This window comes from Bicyclus anynana, chromosome 6, assembly GCF_947172395.1.
Source record: "Bicyclus anynana chromosome 6, ilBicAnyn1.1, whole genome shotgun sequence".
Taxonomy (NCBI): Eukaryota; Metazoa; Arthropoda; class Insecta; order Lepidoptera; family Nymphalidae; genus Bicyclus; species Bicyclus anynana.
The window spans coordinates 18,665,435-18,688,228 of NC_069088.1; the positions used below are offsets into that span (position 1 = coordinate 18,665,435).

A 22,794-nucleotide genomic window follows, 5' to 3' on the forward strand; every position below is an offset into this window, starting at 1 on the left:
CCGCATTGGTATTCAATAATTTTAATTAGACGATTAAAAGAAAAAGAAATTAAGACTTCGCTTTAGAAATTTGGAAACCCACTTGATGACATCGAGTTTAAGCTGCTGAGGCATAGGTGTGAGCTCTTCATTGTTGCGTGCTATAGAAGCTATACTGATAAAGTTGAGTCCAGTATAAAGCGTAATACCAAATATTTTTGAACCTTTTTAAAACAGCGTCGAAATAATCAAAGTGATTTTCCAGCATCGATGGTCAAAATTATTTGAATGAAACATTAACAGATAGTGTTAGTATATGTAATGGATTTGTAAACCATTTCTCAAGTGTGTATAATGTGAATTCATCTAATCGCTCAAATTCCTCCTCTTCGATATCGCAACAAATTAAACATAAAAACACTACAGGGGCTTCGTTAGAGAAAATATAATTTTCAGTTGATGATGTAAAAAAGACGTTACTTTGCGGAATTAATATATAATAATTTATTTATTTTGATCATTCGATGATGGTATTTTCCCTTCAACCTGGAAATTTGCTCTTATTGTACCGGGTTTCAAGGAAGGTGATTAAAGAGATGTCTCTAAGTATCGGCCCATTGCCAAATTGTCAATCTTATTTATTTATTTTATTTATTTATTTAAAGCACGCCAACAATACACATATTAACCATTAAAAACAATACAATATGCCACAAAAAATCTGATATGTATACTAACTCTAGGCGCACATAACATTTTATATAATTTCATGTCAACACTTTCATAATAATTATATGTCAAGCTTATAATAATATTATATTATGTCAAAGTTAATAAAAAAAGTATACTATTATAAAACATTAGCATAAAAGGAAAACAAATTCATTGAATACAATTATTAAATTAGATTACTAGGTAAAATTACATACAAAATTAAATTAAAGTTGACAATATATTTAAACTTATTCTAAATTATTTATAACAAATAGAAAGAGAAGAAAAGTAATAAACTAAATCTAAGACAATTTATTTATTTAATTAATTATTATTATTATTAAGTACAAAATGGTGGTGTACCTTGTTTTTAAAAACATTGAAGGAGTTGTGAAAAATGTCAATACCTGGTATGGTTTTGGATATTTCATTATATTTGGCACAAATTCGTCTGATAGGGGCCTGCATACCAAGGTTAGTCCTTATAAAAGGAACATGAAATACTTTCGTAGTACGGTAGCGTGGATATCTACGCGGGACTGAAAAAAATATCCTTTCCAGTAAGTTACCACACTTGATTTTATTATTTATTAATTTGTGAAGAAAGCATAAATCAAGCATTTCACGTCTTCTTCGCAGCGGTAACATTTTAAACTGTGCTAGACGCTGGTGGTAAGGCATCCTATGCGACATACCGCTTGATATAAAGGCAAGATGTCTAGTAAATGCTCGTTGTATATTTTCAATTCGTTGAGAATGTATACTATATATATCTTATCTAAAGTATATGAGTCCTTGGTATGTCCTCATATTAATTGGTACATGAAATCTGTTTTAACTACCAAACAATATGGATTTTACAAACTAAGATCAATACAGTCTAATCTAGATTCTCACGTTGGCAGTCTCAAAAGTGATTACAAAAATAAGAAAACTAATGTCAAACAAAGGTTATGATTCACAACACTTGTCAGGACAACTTAATTAACAAATCAAACTGTAATAAAAATATAATGGCCCTAGATTGTCTCCTGATCTTAAAGGTAAAACAACACGGATTTACTGGTAATATTGTTAATTGGTTAAGCTCTTATTTAATTAAGAGACAAATGACAGTGGTAGTGGTAGATTTTGAATCACCTTTTTCTTACTTAGCACAATCAGGAGTTCCTCAGGGTTCGCTTTTAAGTCCTATACTTTTCAATATATTTATTAACAGTATTATTCATTACTTTTCTAACTCTGAAGTGCTACTTTATGCGGATGATTTAAAAACATTTAGAACTATAAATTTAGAAAGCGATTTAATTCTTCTGCAGGAAGATTTGGATAGGTTGACTAAATGGTGTCATAATAACAATATGGTTTTGAATCATAAGAAATGTTAATGTGTTTATTTTCATTCATGAAAACTTCACTCGGCCCAGTTCGATTCGATTAGAGATTTAGGTATTACAATCGACCACAAACTAAGTTTTATAGCTCATATAGACAGACATATAAAAAAGCTTAAAAAATCACTGGTTTTTTCAATCGTAGTTGCAAATATTTCAAGAACTCCAGCACTAAAATTTTGTTATTTAATGCGTTTTGACGAGAAGTATTTTATGATACGGTTCAGTTGTATGGAATCCATATTACAACGTACACACTAAGAGAATTGAACGAATCTAAAAGCGATTTACTTATCTTCCATCTTAGTATTTGTGATAAGTTACTTAAAAGCAGAAATAATATTAGTTATAACACAGATTATACACCATTACAAATTGTTAGCTCTCTCGGATCGTAGAAAGATGTTAGATTTATGTTTCTTATATAAATTACTTAATGGACCGGTAGATGCATCCACTTTACTTTCTAGAATTTCTTTCAGAATACCAAGACCATATTGTCGGGTCACAAATTTCACGCCTTTTTGGACTAGTTACTCCAAAAAAATTTAGGCGCTCCATTAAATAGAATGATTTTCACATATAACATATTTCTATTTCTAAGGAAGTAAATATTGATATAGCTGGTGACACATTGCCTATTTTCAAAAATAAATTAGAAAAATACCTCTTAAATGTTATTTTTATCTTTTGTTTATAAGCCGTTTCTGAAGAAAACTACAAGAACACTGACTGAAAACCTAAATCATTATAAGATATTCTTACATGACATGAAATTATTTTTCTTAGTATGATGTTATTTTTCGCTTTTTAGTTTAGTCAGTATGTTTTATTATTTTTTTTATTTTATGTTTTTGAAGTCTGTTGAATTTTTTTTTAACCCCGGTTTTTGGATTATCTTGCTGTCCAGCATACGAATTTTAACTATTTAGGGGTAGAATAATAAATCTTGAATGACATTATTTTTAGTATTTTTGCAGTATTTACTACGTAGCTTTCCATAAAAACCCCAACTACACCCTCTTCTGATTTAATTTTCGTGATTAAAAGTATCCTTTAACCTACGTATTATGGTCTCGAATCGTCCCAAGTTTCATTTTATTTAATAATTAAAAAAAAATTAAAAAAAATATTTTTAAAATCGGTACATAAATGACGGAAATATGGCTGATCATACCTAAAAAATCATACATAGGTACAGCCTTTGGAAGTCGATTAAAAAGTAAAAAAACCAAGCTCATTGCGAAGATGGACCGACTGAGCCATCCGTGGACGAGTGCGGTACAGCCCGAGCGGTTGCAGGTGCGCTACGAGATGAAGCGCGGCCACGGCGAGCTGTTCCGCGTGGACCGGCGCACGGGCCACATCTCGCTCAAGCAGACGCTGGACGCGCACCAGCAGCTGTACGAGCTCACCGTGGCGGCCTTCGACGGCGGCGCGCCCGCGTGCGGCGCCGAGGCCGGCGTGGCCGTGCGCGTGTGGGGCGGCGGCGCGGCGCCCGCCTGGCCTGCGGCGCACGCGCGGCTGGAGGCGCGCGAGGACGTGGCGCCCGGCGCGCCGCTGGGCTCGCTGCAGGCGCGCTCGCCGCTCGCGCGCCCGCTCATCTACACGCTGCTCGCGGGCGCGCGCGACCTGTTCGAGATCCACTTCGACTCCGGTGAGTGCCCGCGACCGGCGCCCGGCGCCCGCCCCGCCGTCACTAACTCGTTGTTCTGTCCGCAGCGCCCGGCCGCGGCGGCGCCTGTGAGTATACCTCCCGCTGTGCCTCGCATGCCGTGTCGTAGCGCCCCACACCTCACTGTTCAGTCTCGTGCACCTCACCCGTCGCTAGCCGCTTGTCGCACCCTCCCGTCCGCACCCCCGCCCGCTCCCCGGCGGCCCCCGGAGTGCGCTCCGGGGGCCGTCTGACCGCGCGCCTGTCGCAGGCACGCTGGTGGCGCGCGCGGCGCTGGACTACGAGACGGCGCGCGAGCACGCGCTCACCGTGCGCGCCACGGACGGCGTGACGGGCGCCTTCGCCGACCTCTTCGTCACGCTCGCCGTGCTGGACGCCAACGACTGCGCGCCCGACTTCGGCCGCGACGAGTTCCGCGCCACGGTGTCCGAGGCGGCGGCCGTCGGCGACGTCCTGCTGACGGCGACGGCCACCGACGCCGACGACGGCGCCGCCGGCGAGGTCGCCTACTCGCTGGCGGCGTGGGGCGGCGCGGACGAGCCGCCTTTCGCCGTGGACGCGCGCACGGGCGAGGTGCGCGTGGCGGCGCCGCTGGACGCCGAGCGGCGCGCCGAGCACCACCTGCTGCTCACGGCGCGCGACGCCGGCCGCCCGCCGCTGCTGACCACGGCGCACCTGTTCGTGTCCGTGGAGGACGTCAACGACTGCGCGCCGCGCATGGAGCGCGCCGTGGTGGCGGCGCTGGTGTCCGAGGAGGCGGCGCGCGGCGTGGCGCTGGCGCGCGTGGCGGCGTGGGACGAGGACGCGCGCGACGCGCCGCGCCTGCGCTACGAGCTGCAGGCGCCGGCGGGCGAGCGGCGCGCGCTGGCCGTGGACGCGCGCACCGGCGTGCTCACGCTGCTGGACGCGCGCTGGGCGGCCGGCGCGGCGCCGCGCGCGCTCAACGTGTCCGCGTCCGACGGCGCGCACGCCGCCTTCGCGCGCGTCAAGCTGTCGCTGGCGCCCGCCAACCGCCACGCGCCGCGCTTCACGCAGCCGGTGTACGAGGCGCGCGTGGACGAGAACCGGCCGCCGCCGCAGCCGCTGGCCACGGTGGCGGCGCTGGACGCGGACGCGGGCGAGTACGGCGCCGTGACCTACTCCATCCCGTCGGCGCGCCTGCGCGAGCTGTTCGCCGTGGACGCGCGCAGCGGCGCCGTGAGCGCGCGCGCGGCGCTGGACCGCGAGCGGCGCGCCGAATGGCTGGTGCCCGTGACGGCCAGCGACGGCGGCGCGCGGCTGGCGCACGCCGCCGTGCGCGTGCGCGTGGGCGACGTCAACGACCACGCGCCGCAGTTCCCGCTGCGCGAGTACCGCGCCGCCGTGCGCGCCGACCGCGCGCCGCTGCTGCCGTTCCTGGCGCTGGCGGCGCGCGACGCGGACGCGGGCGAGCACGCGCGCCTGCGCTACTCGCTGTACGGTGCGCCGGGCGGCGACGCGGCGCTGCTGGCCGTGGACGCGCTGACGGGCGCGCTGTCGCTGGCGCGCGACGCGTCGGCGCTGGCGGGGCGCACGCTGCAGGCCTGGGTGCGCGCCACGGACGGCGGCGGGCTGGCGGGCGAGGCGGGCGTGGCCGTGCGCCTGCTGGCGGCCGGCGAGCGCGCGCCGCGCCTGGAGCCGCCGCCGCCCGCGCTGTTCCTGCCCGAGGACGCGCCGCCCGGCACCGTGGTGTGCGAGCTGCGCGCGGCGGGCGGGGGGCCGCTGCCCGCGCTGCGCCTGGCGCCGGCCGCCGAGCCGCAGGAGCAGTTCGCGCTGGACGCGGCGGGCCGCCTGCTGCTGGCGGCGCCGCTGGACCGCGAGCGCGCGCCCGACCACACGGTGGGGGTGGTGGCGGGGGAGGGCGCGCTGGCCAGCATGGTGACGACGCGCCTGCACGTGCTGGACGTCAACGAGCACGCGCCCAGCTTCCACTCGCAGCCGTATGCCGTGACGCTGGCCGAGAACACGCCGCCGCACGCCAGCGTCGTGCAGCGTGAGTACTGCGCGTTTGACTTCACCGCTGCCATGTAGACGGACAACTTTGTTCAAAAGTCTAACCACAGTATATACTCTGGTCTAACTACAATATAATCGATAATTATTAGTGTAATCTCAACATAAGTTACCTAATATTACGACCTAAACGAGTAAAACCGAAAAATCACACTGATACGTATGTTTCGACGAATTATGAATACAGTGAACGTTATTATTAAATGTAAGCAAGTGCCCAGTAATTATTAAAGTTGCAAAGACAGGGTGTCCGTAATTTATGGATAAAACGCAAATAGTAGACACATCACCTAATTATCTAAAACTAATTTGAATAGCTTTCCAAAAATCCCTAGGGTGACCAAGTTACATTTTTCTAGGATTTTTCAAAGCTTCTTGAACAAAAGAAATAAAACGTTATACACAAAAATAGTGTTATAGTAAATTAATAATTTAATTCGTAATATTTAACAAAAATTAGATCTTCAAAATCCGAACTCAAGCAGCTACAGCATTAAAAAAAATATTCAAGACAGAAATTTTTGAAAAATCCTAAAATAAATATAACTTGGTCACCCTAGGGATTTTTGGAAAACTATACAAATCTTTTATATACATCCTGTATATAAAAGCATAAAGTGATCAATTGCAAACCTTATCGTGGAAGTGAAAGCGACACCCATTTGATAAACTCGAGATTTTGTGATCAAAATGTGCTTTTAAAATTTATTTGTGATGTGGTATCTTTAATCATATAGTAATCAAAGTGCGGTATATGTAAAACAAACAGACATTTGACATTGGAAGAGTTACCTGTCACCCTAATACCAGAGTAAAGATATTATATGTATAGAGTGAGTATTCCGACTCGGCCATATTTTTGAAATAAATACCTACAGCCGTGCGGTACATAAACATGTGATAGGGCTGCCCGCCTCCAGCATTTTAATTACATTTGCCAACTTTGTGTTTCCATTTAGTTTTGTGATTGTAAATATACTTTTTTTAAATAGATAAATAAAATACTTTGTAAATTATTGCAAAATAGAAAGTGATCAATAAAAATACGTGTTGCTTTTTGAATGGTGGATTTAAATAAGGCTGATACTACGGTCAATAACCTTGAAGGATTGATCGTATTCATATATTTATTTTGGTGATGCCATCTAGGTATTACCTCCACACTACCTGAACAAATAAAAAACCGGCCAAGTGCGTGTCGGGCCACGCGCAGTGTAGGGTAGTAGATTATGTTAGCACTAATCCCTTATGTAATGCACATTTATTTTTTATTTTATTTTAACCGCTATAGACGTATATTAAATATGACGACGGAGCGGACTAAATACTACTTCTTATAACGGAGAAGCCGTAGTCTAAGAGCAGGTTCTAAGCTTTATGTGCCAAGGATGGCAGATAAAGCTCAATCAAGTCAAAACACAAGGTAGCTACTGTGAACCGTCGAGGAGTTCCCTTAACTATCCTTCGTCTTCATCACCAGACCCAAATACTGTCACAACCCATCTAGGTGGAAAGTTCTCATCAATAAAAATTTATCAAGTCCAATCACAAGCTAGCTACTGTGAACCGTTGAGGAGTTCTCTTAACTGTCCTTCGTCTTCATCATCAGACCCTTAATACAGTCACAACCCATCTAGGTGGAAAGTTGTTGTTGTTCTTGTTGAAGAAAGTTGGAAAGAAATCAAGCCCAAACAAAAGGTACCTGCTGTAAATCGTTGACGAGTTCCATCGTCTGTGTTTCGGCTCCATCATCAGACCTACTCCAAACCTTCATAAAATTGCAGTGGTTTAAAATACCTTATGGAAACATTAACAAACGCACTAGCCGTCCTTACAATTTTCGAAAGTTCCCCTCGATTTCTCCAGGATGTCATCATCAGATCCTGACATGAAAAAAATGGGACCACCCTGGAAGTAAACCCTACAAAACAAAAAAAGAATTTTCAAAATCGGTCCATAGTTAACGGAATTATCGCTGGACATACATTAAAAAAAAAAAAAAACATACATACAGCCGAACGTAGAACCTCCTCCTTTTTGGAAGTCGGTTAATAATATCAAAATTTGACTAAATTAAATGAAAAAGTCTTAGTTCCCGGTAAGTTATAAAAAAAGTATTTTGTATGCCAAATTTAGGAATTTACCCTAATGAACTTTTTGTAACCTAACATAACATAATATAATAACCCTATACCCTAATAACCCTATAGTTGTAATAACAATTTTATCATCTATATACCAGTCTGTAAATTGCATTATCCTATGATTATTAGGTAATCGAAAAATCTAAAGCTAAAAAAAGTAAAAATTTAGTTATCCGTTTACAAAATAAATATGATGTACATTGCATTGTCATGCAAACTACCACCGAGAATTGGTTCGAACGAGATGTTTACATACCGCGCGGCTGTAGGTATTTTGTTTAGAGATACATACGGCCGAGTTGAACTACTGTTTGTATTTATTTACTGTGACCGCAGCCAGGAGATAGTGTTTGAAAATACAGGATGTCATAAAACAATCGATTTTTGAAAGTTTGTTACAATTTTAACTCCTTTAATTGTACTTTGTTTTTTTTTTAAATAACTCTAATGGATAAATTAAGACGAAGAAAATCTCTCGGTGTTTAATATTATGTTATTAACAGTAAAGTACCGATGTTCACATGGTTGAGGTGTGGCAAATGCAGCTTCCACGTTTGTCGTTGGCAGTGATGGCCGATGACCCGGACGCCGGCTCCAACGGCGAGGTGCGCTTCGCGCTGCTGGACGCGGACGCGCCCTTCGCCGTGGACGCGCACAGCGGCTGGGTCACCACCACCGCGCCGCTGGACCGCGAGACGCGCGCCGAGTACCGGCTGGCGCTGGAGGCGCGCGACGCGGGCGGTGGCCGCTCAACGCGCGGCGCGCTCGTCGTGCGCCTGGCCGACTACAACGACTGCCCGCCGCGCTTCGCCGCCGACACCACCGCCGTCAGCGTGCGCGAGGACGCGCCGGCCGGCACAGTGCTGGCGCGCCTGGCCGTGGCCGACGCGGACGCCGCGGGCGCGCCGCTCGCCTTCTTCGTGGCGGCGGGCGACCCGCGCGCGCGCTTCGCCGTGCGCGCCTCGGGCGAGCTGCACGTGGCGCGCGCGCTGGACCGCGAGCGCGAGCCCGCCTACTCGCTGTCGGTGGCGGCCACGGACGGCAAGTTCACGGCGTACACGGCGGTGCACGTGGCCGTGCTGGACGTGAACGACAACCCGCCCTACTGCGTGCGCCACCGCTACCGCGCGCGCGTGCGCGAGGACGCGCCGCGCGGCGAGCGCGTGCTGGCGCTGCTGGTGCGCGACGCGGACGAGCCGGCCAACGCGCGCCTGCGCTTCTTCCTGACGGGCGAGCACGCCGACCACTTCGTCGTGCACAAGGAGACGGGCGTCGTGAGCGTGGCGGCGGCGCTGGACCGCGAGCGCGTGCCCGCCTACCGCCTGCGCGCGCACGCGCAGGACCGCGAGCGCGCTGCGTGGGCCTGCAGCTCGGAGCTGGAGCTGGAGCTGGACGACGTCAACGACAACGCGCCGCGCTTCTCCGCGCCGCTCTACAGCGTCACGCTGCCCGAGGACGCCGAGCCGGGCACGCTCGTCGCGAAGGTAAGTCGCTTCTCCGCGCTGCTCTACATTTAGAGATAACTATTCCTAGGCCTATCAATATGATCCAAAACATGTTAAATAGTGATCCTCCTCCCTGCTTAGCCAAATTTTAAGTTACTTACTTTTAGTTTAATTAGGATGGATATGGCGGACTTCTTTTACATGACGGGCTAAATTTTATATGTTTGCTGAGAATAGCCCGATAAATAACTACGTCGCTCTAAATCCAAAATGGCGGGCATTAAGTTTTACTTTAAATTTTTACTTTAGAATCTGTTTTAGCCATTCATGCAATGCCTAAATATCAATTTTGAACTAAATCAGTGTGGAAATAAAAAAATTCAGAATGGCGGCTTTGTTTAAATAATAACTTACTCTAAATAAGTCTAAAAAGGCTTGTCTTAATTTAGAAGACCAGAGTTACGAAACGCTACAAAACATTAAGCCCTAAAATAGGACTCGAGTCAAAAAAGGGCTCGAGCCTTCGAGCTCTTAAGAAGACCGAGTCTCAAACATTAGATCTAAAGGGCTAAAGGCTAAAGATCTTTCGGAACACTAGTTGCAACCCATCTAGGTGAAAATTGTCATCAATAAAAATTCATCAAGCTTTAACACAAGGTAGCTAGTTCTTTAAAACACTTAATGAACACGTTAACAAACGCACTAGTTGCCCCTATAATATTCGAAAGTTCCCCTCGATTTCTCCAGGATCCCATCATCAGATTCTGACATGATTATTATGTCCCATAATTGGCAAATAAACCCTTTGAAACAAAAACTAATTTTTCAAATCGGTTCAGGCGTTTTCGAGTAATCGGTGAACATAATTATATAACGGAGAAAGAGTTTCCGAGGTACTTTTAAAAAGCGTGACCCAATTGTCGGCTTCTTGACCATTGCTTATACTACTACTGGATTCTTGCAAAGAAAACTTCACGAGTGCTTCGCAAACTTCGCAACGACGTCACACAGAGGTCCGCGCTGTACGACAGTTTTCAAGTTTTCAGACAATTTTCCTTTTATTGTAGTGGGGAGCTTGTAGTGAGTCACGTGTTTATGCCGTTCGGCGATGAAGTAGTTCGTTGCATGTTGTTTTGTGCCGATATACGAACAAATAAAAAACCCGACTGCATAAATTATACAAAAACTGAAAAGAAAAAAAACAAGCTCAGTTCAGAAGTGTAGAAAGCAATTATTATTTATTATTATTAGTAGTCGGGACCTATTAAAAATGTATACGAAAATCATTCTATTCAATAGAATAGGACCCGACTGTTTTCTAATTGATTTCTACACTTCTGGACTGAGCTTGTTTTTTTTCTTTTTCAGTTTTTGTATAATTTATGCAGTCGGGTTTTTTTATTTGTTTAATTTATTTATTTATTTCACACTTTTTAGTTAAGATAGATGGTGAATTTTGGATTTATTTGTTTGTTACATGTTACAAAATACGATAATGTATACGTCGTTAAGTAAATATTAAAAAAAATCTACTGAACCGTCGGTGGGTGAATCTGACTCGCATTTGTCCGATTTTTATAATCAATATAAAATTTAGCCTATTTTAAGTGTTCTAAAACTTCACTTCATAAACCTCGCACCCACAGTCATCCGCGTCGCGTATTTTGTTAGACAATTAATAATAGTACTTCACTGCTTTTCACTACGATTGCGAGAAAATAAAATAGTTTAGTACAATATTCAATGATTTATTTTAATTGAAAATTAAATGTACAAAGTCTACAATTTTGGATATTAAGGGAGATAGATGCTTTTACGGTTTTACCCAGTAACATAATTTCCGACTACCTACTGTGAAGATGAATAATGAGTATTTGAGGTAAACGTGGGAGATAATAGTTTAAAAAACTCCTTTCGTAAGTGAATCCATTCGTTGTTGTTTTCTCCACTTTATCTAGGTAGGTATTTAAGTAAATGCGTCTCGAGTTTGATGGTAACAGATTGAAAATTTCATCCATCTCCAAATTAGGATCACCATTCTCACTAGATGAAGACAACAATAACAGTTAATGTTGAAAAATATGTAAGTTGTAAGTTATGGTCACTTTACAAATTTCTTAAAAAATTTAATGTTTTAATTTTTTATTTTTCTTTCACATGAGAAAAAGGCAAAGGTATTAAACCGTACAGTATGTCCCCTGTCTTCAAATCTCGCTCTATTCGCAACTCAATAAAAATTAAATAAAAAAATGAACGCATTTCACAGACAAGAACGCTGCATTTCATTCCAATTTAAAGTTTTTTATTTATTTTTCAAAACAATCAGGGCCTTACCTATAATGATTCTATTTTTGAATAAAACCTCCTCATTTTTATAGAAGGCTAGTGCTTGACTAGTACTCCTAACAGACAAGAATTAAAAAACTTAACTAAACTTACTTTAGCCCCTAGAGGCTGAAATGCTTGTTTAGCCCCGCTGTGGAGTGGAAACATGACAGTGTTTTTGAGCAAGAGTAGTGAAAGTAACGTTTTCACGGAGGAGGTTTTATTCGAAAATAGAATCATTATAGGTAAGGCCCCGATTGTTTTGAAAAATAAATAAAAAAACTTTAAATTGGAATGAAATGCAGCGTTCTTGTCTGTGGAATGCGTTTATTTTTTTATTTAGTTTTTATTGAGTTGCGAATAGAGCGAGATTTGAAGACATGGGACATCCTTTACGGTGTAATACCTTTGCCTTTTTCTCATGTGAATAAAATAAAATTAAAAGCGAGAATTTAAAAAACAATTGGCGTGAATAATAATACACACTTGATTTTTTTCAGAAATTCATTGTTGTGACCGTAACATACATATTTTTCAACAATAATTGTTATTGTTGTCGTCATCTAGTGAGAATGGTGATCCTTACTTGGAGATGGATAAAATTTTCAATCTGTTACCATCAAAGTCGAGACGCATTTACTTAAATACTTACCTACGATACCTAAGAATACCTACAAAAAATTTAATAAGTGGAGAAAACAACAACGAATGGATTCACTTACGAAAGGAGTTTTTTAATCTATTATCTCCTACGTTTACCTCACATACTCATTATTCATCTTCACAGTAGTCGGAAATTATGCTACCTGGTAAAAGCATCTCCCTTAATATCCAAAATTCGAGACTTTGTACATTTAATTTTCAATTAAAATAAATCATTGAACATTGTACTAAACTATTTTATTTTCTCGCAATCGTAGTGAAAAGCAGAGTGTAACACGTGGGGCTAAACCCATTATAAACTCGGTTTCTATTTAGACGGCCCTCGCCTGACGTCTCGGGCCCTAAAAATACCTCGTATATAATGGGTCTTTTTAGCCCCTTGTATAACAATCTACTATTTTCTAATTGTAGTTTTTTTTTAACATGGCCATACCATTTTGAAATCCTCTCAAAAAGCCCTTGAATTTGATGCTCATGTTGCAATATTCAAAAAAAAAATTTTTTTTCACCTCGAGTCTATAGCGTCTGTTGGTATTTTTTAAGTTTCACCTATCTAAGAACACTTGGGTTATTAAGACAAATCTAACGATATCTTAATTACGAAAATCCGCCCAGCTGTTTGGAAGATATGAGGTAATATAGAATATTACATACATACATGCGTACATACATACAAGATACGCGCGAAAAACATAACCCTTCTTGCAGTCGGGTAAAAACCTTACTAAGTGTTAATAATAAATTGTGGCCAGTGTGAGCTAAACCTAAAACCCTCCCCCCGCAGGTGCACGCCACGGACGACGACCTGGGCGAGAACCGCTCCGTGCGCTACTCCTTCGTGGAGGAGGCGCCCGCCTTCGCGCTGGACGCCGACAGCGGCATCGTGACGCTGCGCGGCGCGCTGGACCGCGAGACGCAGGCCGAGCACCGCCTGCTGCTGCGCGCCGCCGACGCCGGCCGGCCCGCGCGCTCCGCCACCGCCACCGTGCGCCTCACCGTGGCCGACGTCAACGACAACCCGCCCGAGTTCGAGCTGCGCCTGTACGCGGTGGCCGTGCCCGAGCTGGCGGCGCCGGGCGCCGAGCTGCTGCGCGTGCGCGCCGTGTCGCGCGACGCGGGCGCCAACGCCGCCGTCACCTACGCGCTGGTGGGCGGCGACGAGCGCGACGACTTCGCGCTGCATCCCGCCAGCGGCGTGTTGCGCGTGGCGCGCCCGCTGGACCACGAGCGGCGCCGCGAGTACCTGCTGACCGTGCAGGCGCTGGACGGGGGCGCGCCGCCGCTCAGCGACCACGCCACCGTCAACGTGACGGTGCTCGACGCCAACGACAACGCGCCCGCCTTCGCGCGGCCGGCGTACGCGGCGCGCGTGCGCGAGGACGCCGCCGTCGGTGCGCGCGTCGTGCAGGTCGTGGCCGACGACGCCGACGACGGCGCCAACGGCCGCGTGACGTACTCTATCGCGCGCGGCGACCCCGAAGGCCGCTTCGCCATCGACGCCGACACGGGCCACGTGTCGCTGGCGGCGCCGCTGGACCGCGAGCGCGCGGCCGCCTACGCGCTGGAGGTGCGCGCGCGCGACCGCGGCGTGCCCGCGCTGGAGAGCGCCGCGCCGCTGGCCGTCGAGGTGCTGGACGCCAACGACAACCCGCCGCTGTTCGAGCGCGCCAACTACAGCGCCGTCGTGCAGGAGGACCGGCCGCTGGGCCACGTCGTGCTGCGGCTGGCGGTGAGCGACGCCGACGCGCCGCCCAACGCCGCGCCCTTCACCTTCGACTTCCAGAGCGGCAACGAGATGGGCGCGTTCCGGCTGGAGGCGGACGGCAGCCTGCGCTCGGCGGCGCGCTTCAACCACCGCGTGCGCGAGCGGTACGCGCTGCAGCTGCGCGTGTTCGACAACGGCACGCCGCCGCTGTACTCCGACGCCTGGGTGCACGTGCGCGTGGTGGAGGAGTCGCAGTACCCGCCCGTGGCCACGCCGCTCGAGGTGCTCGTCAACTCCTACCGCGACGAGTTCCCCGGCGGCGAGCTGGGCCGCGTGTTCGCGTCCGACCGCGACGCCTACGACCGGCTCGCGTTCGCGCTGGCGCCCGCCGACGGCGCCGACGCCGACGCCGGCGGGCTGTTCGCCGTGGACGCGGCCGACGGCACGCTGCGCGCCGCGCCGCGCCTGGACGCCGGCGAGTACCGGCTCAACGTGACGGTGAGCGACGGCAAGTTCTCGGGCTGGGCGCCCGTGCGCGTGACCGTGCGGCTGGTGTCGGACGAGGAGCTGGCGCAGGCCGTGGTGGTGCGCTTCCGCCAGGTGAGCGCCGCCGACTTCGTGCTGAGCCACCGCAAGGGCTTCGTGCGCGCCGTGCGCGAGGCGGCCGACTGCGAGCCGCGCGACGTGCTGCTGCTGAGCGTGCAGCCCACGGCGCGCGCGCAGCTGGACGTGGCGCTGGCCGTGCGCGCGCCCGGCGGCCTGCTGCCGGCCGACGCGCTGCGGCGCCGCCTGCACGCGCAGCTGGAGCGCCTGGAGGAGCTGACGCGCCTCGTGGTGGAGGAGCTGCTGCGCGCGGCGTGCGGCGGCTGCGCGCACGGCGCCTGCGTGGAGCGCGTGGAGCTGCGCGCCGACCGCTCGCGCGCCGTGGCCACCGACGTGTTCTCGCTGGTGGCGCCGCCGCACGCGCTGCGCGGCGAGTGCGCCTGCGCGCCGGGCTACGCGGGCGAGCGCTGCGAGCTGGCGGCCCCTGCCGGCGCGGGCGAGGCGGCGGTGCTGCGGCTGGCGGGCGACGGCTACCTGGCCTACCGCCTGGAGCGCGGCGCGGTGGAGGGCGCGCGCCTGCTGGACGACGAGCTGCTGCTGGCGCTGCGCTTCCGCACGCGCGCGCCGCGCGGCACTCTGCTGCACGCCGCCGGCCGCGTGGACCGCGCCGTGCTGGAGCTGGTGGACGGCCACGTGCAGTTCCGCCTGGAGCTGGGCGCCGGCGAGGCGCTGCTGCGCGCGGGCGGCGCCGTGGCCGACGGCGAGTGGCACAGCGTGCGCCTGGAGCGGCGCGGCGCCGCGGCGCGCCTCGTGGTGGACCGGCGCGCGGCGCAGGCCGAGGCGCCGCCGCCCGCCGCCGTGCTGGACGCGCGCGCCGACCGCGTGCTGCTGGGCGCGGCGCTGGAGCGGCACGCGCACGCGCTGGCGCCCGAGCAGGTGACGCTGGGCTTCGCCGGCTGCCTGGCCGACGTGACGCTGGGCGGCGTGCGCCTGCCGCTGGACGAGGGCGGCGCGTCGGCCGACGGGCGCGCCACGCTGCTGCGGCGCGTGCGCGCGAGCGTGGGCGCCGACTGCGCGCCGCTGCCGGCGCCCGACGCGTGCGCGGCGCAGCCCTGCCGGCACGGCGGCACGTGCCGCGCGCTGGGCGCCGACGCGTTCGAGTGCGCGTGCCACGCGCGCTTCCGCGGCCGGCGCTGCGAGCTGGACACGGACCCGTGCGCATCGCAGCCGTGCCTGCACGGCGGGCGCTGCGCGGCGGCGGCGGGCGCGTTCCGCTGCGCGTGCGGCGCGGGGCTGGCGGGCGAGCGCTGCGAGCGCGGGCGCTGGTGCGCGCCGGGCGTGTGCGCGCACGGCGGCGCGTGCGAGGAGGGCGACTGGGGCCCGTCGTGCCGCTGCCGGGGCTACTTCGGGCCGCGCTGCGAGTACGACGTGGACGAGTGCGCCGGCGAGCCGTGCCTCAACGGCGCCACGTGCGTCAACGAGCCGGGCTCGTTCCGCTGCCTGTGCCCGCCCGGCCGCACCGGCATGAACTGCGGCAACCCGCTGCACTCGGACGCCGTGGTGGCGGGCGGCGCGGCCGGCGGGCGCGCGCTGCGCGAGCTGTGGGCGTGGGCGCTGGAGGCGCGCTGGCCGCTGGCGGCGGCGGCGGGCGCGCTGCTGCTGCTGCTGCTGCTGGCGCTGCTGCCGGCGGCGCTGCGGCGGCGGCGGGCGCCGAGCGCGCCGGCGAGCGAGAAGCCGCCGCCGCGCGCCAAGCTGTCCAACCTGGAGGCGGTGCGGCGCGGGCGGCCGGCGTCGTGCGCCGCGCCGCCGCTCAACAACGCCGACACGCTGCGCTCGTACGGCTCGGCGGGCGACGAGCTGGAGGGGCTGCCGCCCGACTACCTGCGCAACCTCAACGTGCGCGCCGAGCCCAAGCCGTGGTCGGAGCAGATGCACCTGCACACGTTCGCCGACCGCAAGATCTACAACGACCTGAAGGGCGCGGGGCTGCGCGCGCGCCCGCCGGCGCCGCCGGGCGAGCCGCACCTGCTGGGCGGCTACCACTGGGACTGCTCCGACTGGTGCGGCGGCGGCGGCGCGCTGCCCGGCATCAGCGAGGTGGCGGGCTCCGAGCGGCCCGACTCGTCGTCGCCGCCGTCGCCGCGCTCGCCGCGCCGCACCAGCGACTCGGCCAGCGACGAGCGCGACGAGCGCGACGCGCGCGCGTACACGGACGCGTCGTCCGGGCTGCTGACGGGCGACGACGCGCCGGCCGACGCGCTGCGCGCGCGCACGCTGCGCTCGGCTGACGCACACAGCCTGCTGACGCTGCTGGAGGAGCGGCACTCGCTGCTGGCCGGCTCGGGCAGCGATCTGTCGGCGCGCCTGTGCGAGATCGAGGACTCGGAGGCGGAGGAGGAGGCGCCGGCGCCGCCGCCGCGCGCGGCCGTGTGACGGGGGCGCGAGGCCGCCCGCGCGCGCGGCCTCTAGTGCAGTGCTGGGCCAGTGGTGAACTGAACTTGTAAATATTGTACGTATGTATATATGGTAGCTAGGGACGTATCGTGACTGGTGCTCGACTGTAGTTTCATATCATGACTCTGAAGTGCGCATTGCCGACTCTACCGTAGGCTAGCCGTCATTAAAGAATCTATTTTTGTATGTGTGCAGGCGACCGACCGGTCGGGTCGCCGAGTTCGTTCGCGACAATCGAGCGCGACGAGGTTATTATTTATTTTACTATTGTTATACCTAAGTTTGAACGCGATCATGAAGTGAATAAAAGTACAAGTACTGTGCGTGCGCTCGTTTCATTCTCCCCCTCCCCCTCCCCTCTGTAGCGCCGGCAGCGTCGGCGGGCAGCAGCAGTCGGAGAGCTGAGGTGAGCGAGCAAATAAAATGTCCAGCAGATACGGCGTACCTGCAGTCCTGTAGTATCCCGGATACTCGTTTGAGCAGAAATGTAAACCTCACGCTGGAATCTGTTTGTGAGCTTGGGACGATATTTGCTGCCAGCGTCTTCGTGATTTGGACCTGTCACATTTCTCTGTTCTGTGGTGTTTGGTAAAGAAAGAAAAAACATTTATTTCTAAAATTTTGAAAAAGTCATACAGTATTATAATTTACAATTGATAACAATAACTAATAATTTACATTTCTTATAGTTTTACTTCCTGTGTGAAGGTGGAAGCTGATCCAACGGCCTCCAAGCATCTTTATCATTAAGGAACTCATCAATGTTGTAGTACCCTCGACTAAGTAAATGTTTTTTTGGACTTACAGCGCTCACTTATAGCTGATAACCTCGACCCAGGTGACACCACGGAAGTGTGTAGTCACATAGCGTCATAAACCATACACACACACACATTATCAACCCATATTCGGCACACAGGTGACACCACGGAAGTGTGTAGTCACATAGCGTCATAAACCATACACACACACACATTATCAACCCATATTCGGCTCACTGCTGAGCTCGAGTCTCCTCTCAGAATAAGAGGGATTAGGTCAATACAATAGTCCACCACGATGGCCCAATACGGATTGGCAGACTTCACACACGCATAGAATTTAGAAAATTCTCTGGTATGCAGGTTTCCTCACGATGTTTTCATCATTCGAAGAAGCCATACAAAAGGCCCATTCAAGGTGTTAGAACGAGACAGCAAGACCTTCAAAACGACCTTTGCCAAAAAGACGTTCTGCAGTCATATCAATTGACAGACTCAAGCCTGCTGACTTGACCTATTAAAAAATGTAGACGAAAATCATTCTATTCAATAGAATTAGAAACAATAGGTCCCGACTGTTTTCTAATTGATTTCTACACTTCTGAACTGAGCTTGTTTTTTTTCTTTTCAGTTTTTGTATAATTTATGCAGTCGGGTTTTTTTATTTGTTTAATTAATTTATTTATTTCACACTTTTTAGTTAAGATAGATGGTGAATTTCGGATTTATTTGTTACGTTTGTTACATGTTACAAAGTACGATAATATATACGTCCAACCGAGGTTAAGTAAATATTAAAAAAAAATCTACGGAACCCTCGGAGGGCGAATCTGAGTCGCACTTGTCCGATTTTTATAATCAATATTTATAATAATTTAGTCTATTTTAGGTGTTCTAAAACTTCACTTCATAAACCTCGCACCCATAGTAATCCGCCTCGCGTATTTTGTTAGACAATTAATAAATAACGTTTTTCTAATTGTAGTTTTTTTAACATGGCCATGATATACCATTTTGAAATCCTCTCAAAAAGCCCTTGAATTTGATACCCATGTTTTTTTTTTTTTTTTTTTTGTCGGGGAGGAAAAAAATTCCTTCGGACTTCTGCCGGCTAGTCGGCAGGGCATGTCCGACTTGCACGGACTAAAAATAACCTCCCCTGTGCTCCGTGGTCAGCGCGGAACCGCTTGGCATTACTTTACGCTGACCTTCCTGATATATTTAGCTCTCTCGTTTTTCTTCTCTTTCTTTTTCTTCTCTTCTTTTCATCGTGGCTCGGAGCATATGAGCGTACTTTTGCCACTCTTCATCGCTCGACAGCATACGAGTTATAAGGTTTGCTGCGTTTACCCCGTCGCTTGTTCCGTCGGCCGCAGCTCTCAGGTCTGTGCAACCTGAGCATTCGAATAGTGCATGCCTCGGGGTATCTACCTCGTCGCAGAAGTAGCATGACTCGTCGTGCGCCTTTCCAATGGCGAAGAGGTATGTCTTAAAAACTCCATGACCGCTAAGCGCCTGCGTTAACCAGCGATCTACCTCTCCATGCTGTCTCTTGTGCCACTTTATAAGGTCCGGGATCAGTTCCCGTGTCCAGGTCCCTTTCCCTTGTCCCAGCCATTCTTTCTCCCACTCCGTCAGTGAATCCTCTCGGACTTCTGCGGATGATCTGTCTCTGTTTTCGAACAACATCGCCCGTTCCTTTACGAGTTTGTGTATAGGTACAAGACCCGCAATTACTAGCACAGCCTCAGTGGAAACTGTCCGGTATGCCCCGCTTATGCCTATTGCGAGACGTCTTTGCACCGTTTCCAGCTTTCGTCGATAGAGATCGACTTCCATTGCTCCCTTAAATATAGGTGCTCCGTAAAGGATGACGGAGTGGGCCACTGATGCTAGCACCCTTCTTTTACTGGCTCTAGGACCGCCTTTAGTTGGCATTAACCGATACAGTGCCTCCGTCATATTCTGCGCCTTTTTTGCTACCTCCTCTATGTGCTTTTTATAGTTCAGGTTCTTATCTAGCCAAAATCCGAGATATTTTATGTGGTCTTTTGGACTGATTGAGGCATCCTTAACTATAAACGTAATAGGGTCTAGTTTTCTTCTGCCGCTAAACACTATAGCTTCAGTTTTTTCTGGAGCTAAAGACAGCTGTTTTCCGAGCATCCACCTGTTTATGAGCTTTAGTGCCGTGTTGGCCTTGACCATTAGTGCTCTCTCTGTTTTTGCTACGACTACTAAGGCCAAGTCATCGGCAAAGCCCACCAATTGGACTCCCTCCGCCTGGTTTATTTGAAAGACTCCGTCGTAAAGGATATTCCACAGGGTTGGACCTAGAATTGATCCCTGAGGTACCCCGCTACTGACCTTTATCATATCCTCCCTTCCAGTGGTATCCTTTACCTTTATGTACCTCTCTTCCAAGTAACTACTAACCAGGTTTTGTATGTACCCGGGGAAACGCCTCGTCCTTATTTCCAGCACAATCTCTTTCCAGGGTGCAGAGTTGAAAGCGTTTCTGACGTCCAAGCATATCAAGGCGCATAGTTTACGATTTCTACCCGTTCCTTTCTTTGCCTGTATGGCTGTTTTCACTACTTTTTCGATTGCCATTAAAGTAGAGCGACCCTTTCTAAACCCGTATTGGTGATTAGAGAGACCACCATGTTCCGGCAAAAGCTTCTCGATTTTATTTAGAAGAACTCTTTCCAGAAGCTTCCCATACGAGTCTAACAGGCAAACCGGTCTATAACCCGTCGGGTCATCGATTGGCTTGTTTGTCTTTTTGAGCAGCACTAGGCTAGCTATTTTCCACTCGGGAGGAAAATTTCCGGATGTAAAAGCCTCCAGTAGGATTTTCCTGATAGCTTCAGGGATCACTTCGACTGCAATTTTGACAATCTCCGGATAGATTTGGTCTGGTCCAGGTGCCTTCTTTGCCTTGAGGTTCTCTGCTGCTATCTTTATTTCCTCCAGTGTTAACTCCATATTATCGGGAGCGTTCGAATTGACAATCCGACAAAAGTCGCTGTGCACTGGAAACAGCACTTCAATCACCGATTTGATTAGATCCATTTTAAGTCTTGGAGGACTTCTTCGCAGTTTCTTAGTTACTATCTTGTATCCTAGCCCCCACGTATCCTTATCCACTTCCTCACAGAGCTGTTTCCACTGGTCTTGTTTAGATTTAATTATGGCACACTGCAGCGATAATTTTGCAGCTTTATAGCGCTCTCTTAGGAATTCCTCTTTCTCGCTATTTTCCGTTGAGTCTTTATTCTTTTTCCTTCTTTGCCTAGTATATTTTCTTCGGCATTCTGTACAGAGTTGCCTCTTTTCCCTAATTTCTTCATTCCACCAATAAACCGGAGTTTTCTTGGGTATTGATTTCATTGGCATCGCTTTCTTGCAGGCCTTTCTAGTAGCTTCTATCAATTCCGCTGCTGTTTGAATGTTAACTTGCTTTAAACTGAACTCCAGTTCTTTTCGATCAAGTTTGTCTAATTTCCATCCCGTTGGTACTTGTATAGGCGGTTTTATCTCCCTCTCATTTACATTGAACTTTACGTGTCGATGTCCGCTCATGCTGTCTTCTCCCAGGACTTGCCACTCTGTAATTTTTTGTGTCAGACTGGAGCTTACAATCGTAATATCAGGGGTTGACTTTTTTGTTCCTCTTTGAAAAGTTGGAGCTAGGCCCACGTTGGCTATGACCATATCTGCGCCTGCCAAGAACTCCATAACAAGGCGCCCCCGAGCGTCCTCGGCTTTAGTGGACCAGACGTTTGAGGCCGCGTTAAAGTCTCCGGCTACCACTATATCGCCATGCTGTGCCTCGATGCTTTCAAAAAGCTTGTTTAGATCTTCCTCAAACTTTTCAAAGCCGTAGTTTGGCGAGAAGTAACAGCTATATATGATAAGCCCGGATAGGTCTATAGCAATAAACCCGTTTCCCTGGGCCGCGACTTTCAACTGCAACCCATTGTTAAATGCAATCACGGATGCGTCACCTCTGAGGTCTGTTAACCAATTTTGTTTCTCTGCTATTTTCCTGTTTGGTTCCGATATAATACCTATATCTATGTTGTGTTCTCTTGCAGTTACCTCCAGCAGATCGTGGGCGGATCGTATCCTGTCAAGGTTTATTTGTAATACCTTGAGCGGTGACCCTGGGAATCCACGACCTGCTGTTACCCCCCGTTTTTTGGCCTCGTTCTTCTAAGACCGGGAACCATTTTTTTCCACGATGGGCAGCTTTTAGACCCAGTGCGGTGATCTGTGTTTTCTGTTCTCTTATCTTTGCAGATGACGCATGTCATCTTGTTCGCACAATCCTTGGCTTTGTGTCCCTCTTCTCCGCAATTATAGCATTGAGAGCTTCTATCCTGTCCTGGGCAGACAGTAGAAACATGACCATATTCGAGACACCTGTAGCATCTTTTCCTTTGGTCCAGAAGGCTAACCGAAGCCCTCACCAATCCTATTTTTATTTTCCTCTCATCTGCTAGTTTTTGAGCCTCTTCCTTTGACATCTCTAATATCGCCGTCTTGATTCCATAACTATTCTCCCAAAAGCGCTTGATACGGAATTCACTTACTTTTAGTTTGATAACCTGATCTATATCTTCTCTTTCGGCAGTAGTATCTAAACCTTTTATTATAACGTCAGCGGACTCTTTGAGTGTTCTAAGCGTTAAAGTGGGACATATTTCTCCCATTTTATTTTTTATTTGTAAGACACCTCCGGTTCGTCCTTTTTCTAGTTCTAGAAGTATATCGCCTTTTCTTGTTTTTCTCACTTTTGAAAAGACAATGTCTTCGTTCGCTAGTCCAGATTTTACCTCTTTCAGTACGCTAGCATAGTCGCGGTTCTTTATCTCCACTAATAGTGCTTCAGGTTTTTCGAAAGGCTTTTTAGCTCTCGTTTTTGGACCCTCTTTTGTTTTGCCTTCTGCGTATTT

At 49.8% G+C, this 22,794-nt stretch overlaps 1 protein-coding gene across 2 annotated transcripts in view; it reads left to right on the plus strand.

Annotated features, from left to right (window-relative positions):
- Positions 1 to 17,395, plus strand: part of LOC112052112 (fat-like cadherin-related tumor suppressor homolog) — a 70,615-nt gene extending 53,220 nt beyond the window's left edge. Inside the window, exons 8-12 of one of the 2 annotated variants that reach the window (XM_052882248.1) lie at positions 3,390 to 3,744; positions 3,810 to 3,830; positions 4,013 to 5,773; positions 8,505 to 9,421; positions 13,155 to 17,395. In XM_052882248.1, coding sequence (XP_052738208.1) covers positions 3,390 to 3,744; positions 3,810 to 3,830; positions 4,013 to 5,773; positions 8,505 to 9,421; positions 13,155 to 17,051 — 6,951 coding nt within the window. In that variant the 3' untranslated portion in view covers positions 17,052 to 17,395. The remainder of the gene's footprint in view (positions 1 to 3,389; positions 3,745 to 3,809; positions 3,831 to 4,012; positions 5,774 to 8,504; positions 9,422 to 13,154) is intronic. The other variant, XM_052882249.1, reaches the window with a different exon arrangement.
- Positions 17,396 to 22,794: the final 5,399 nt, after the last annotated feature.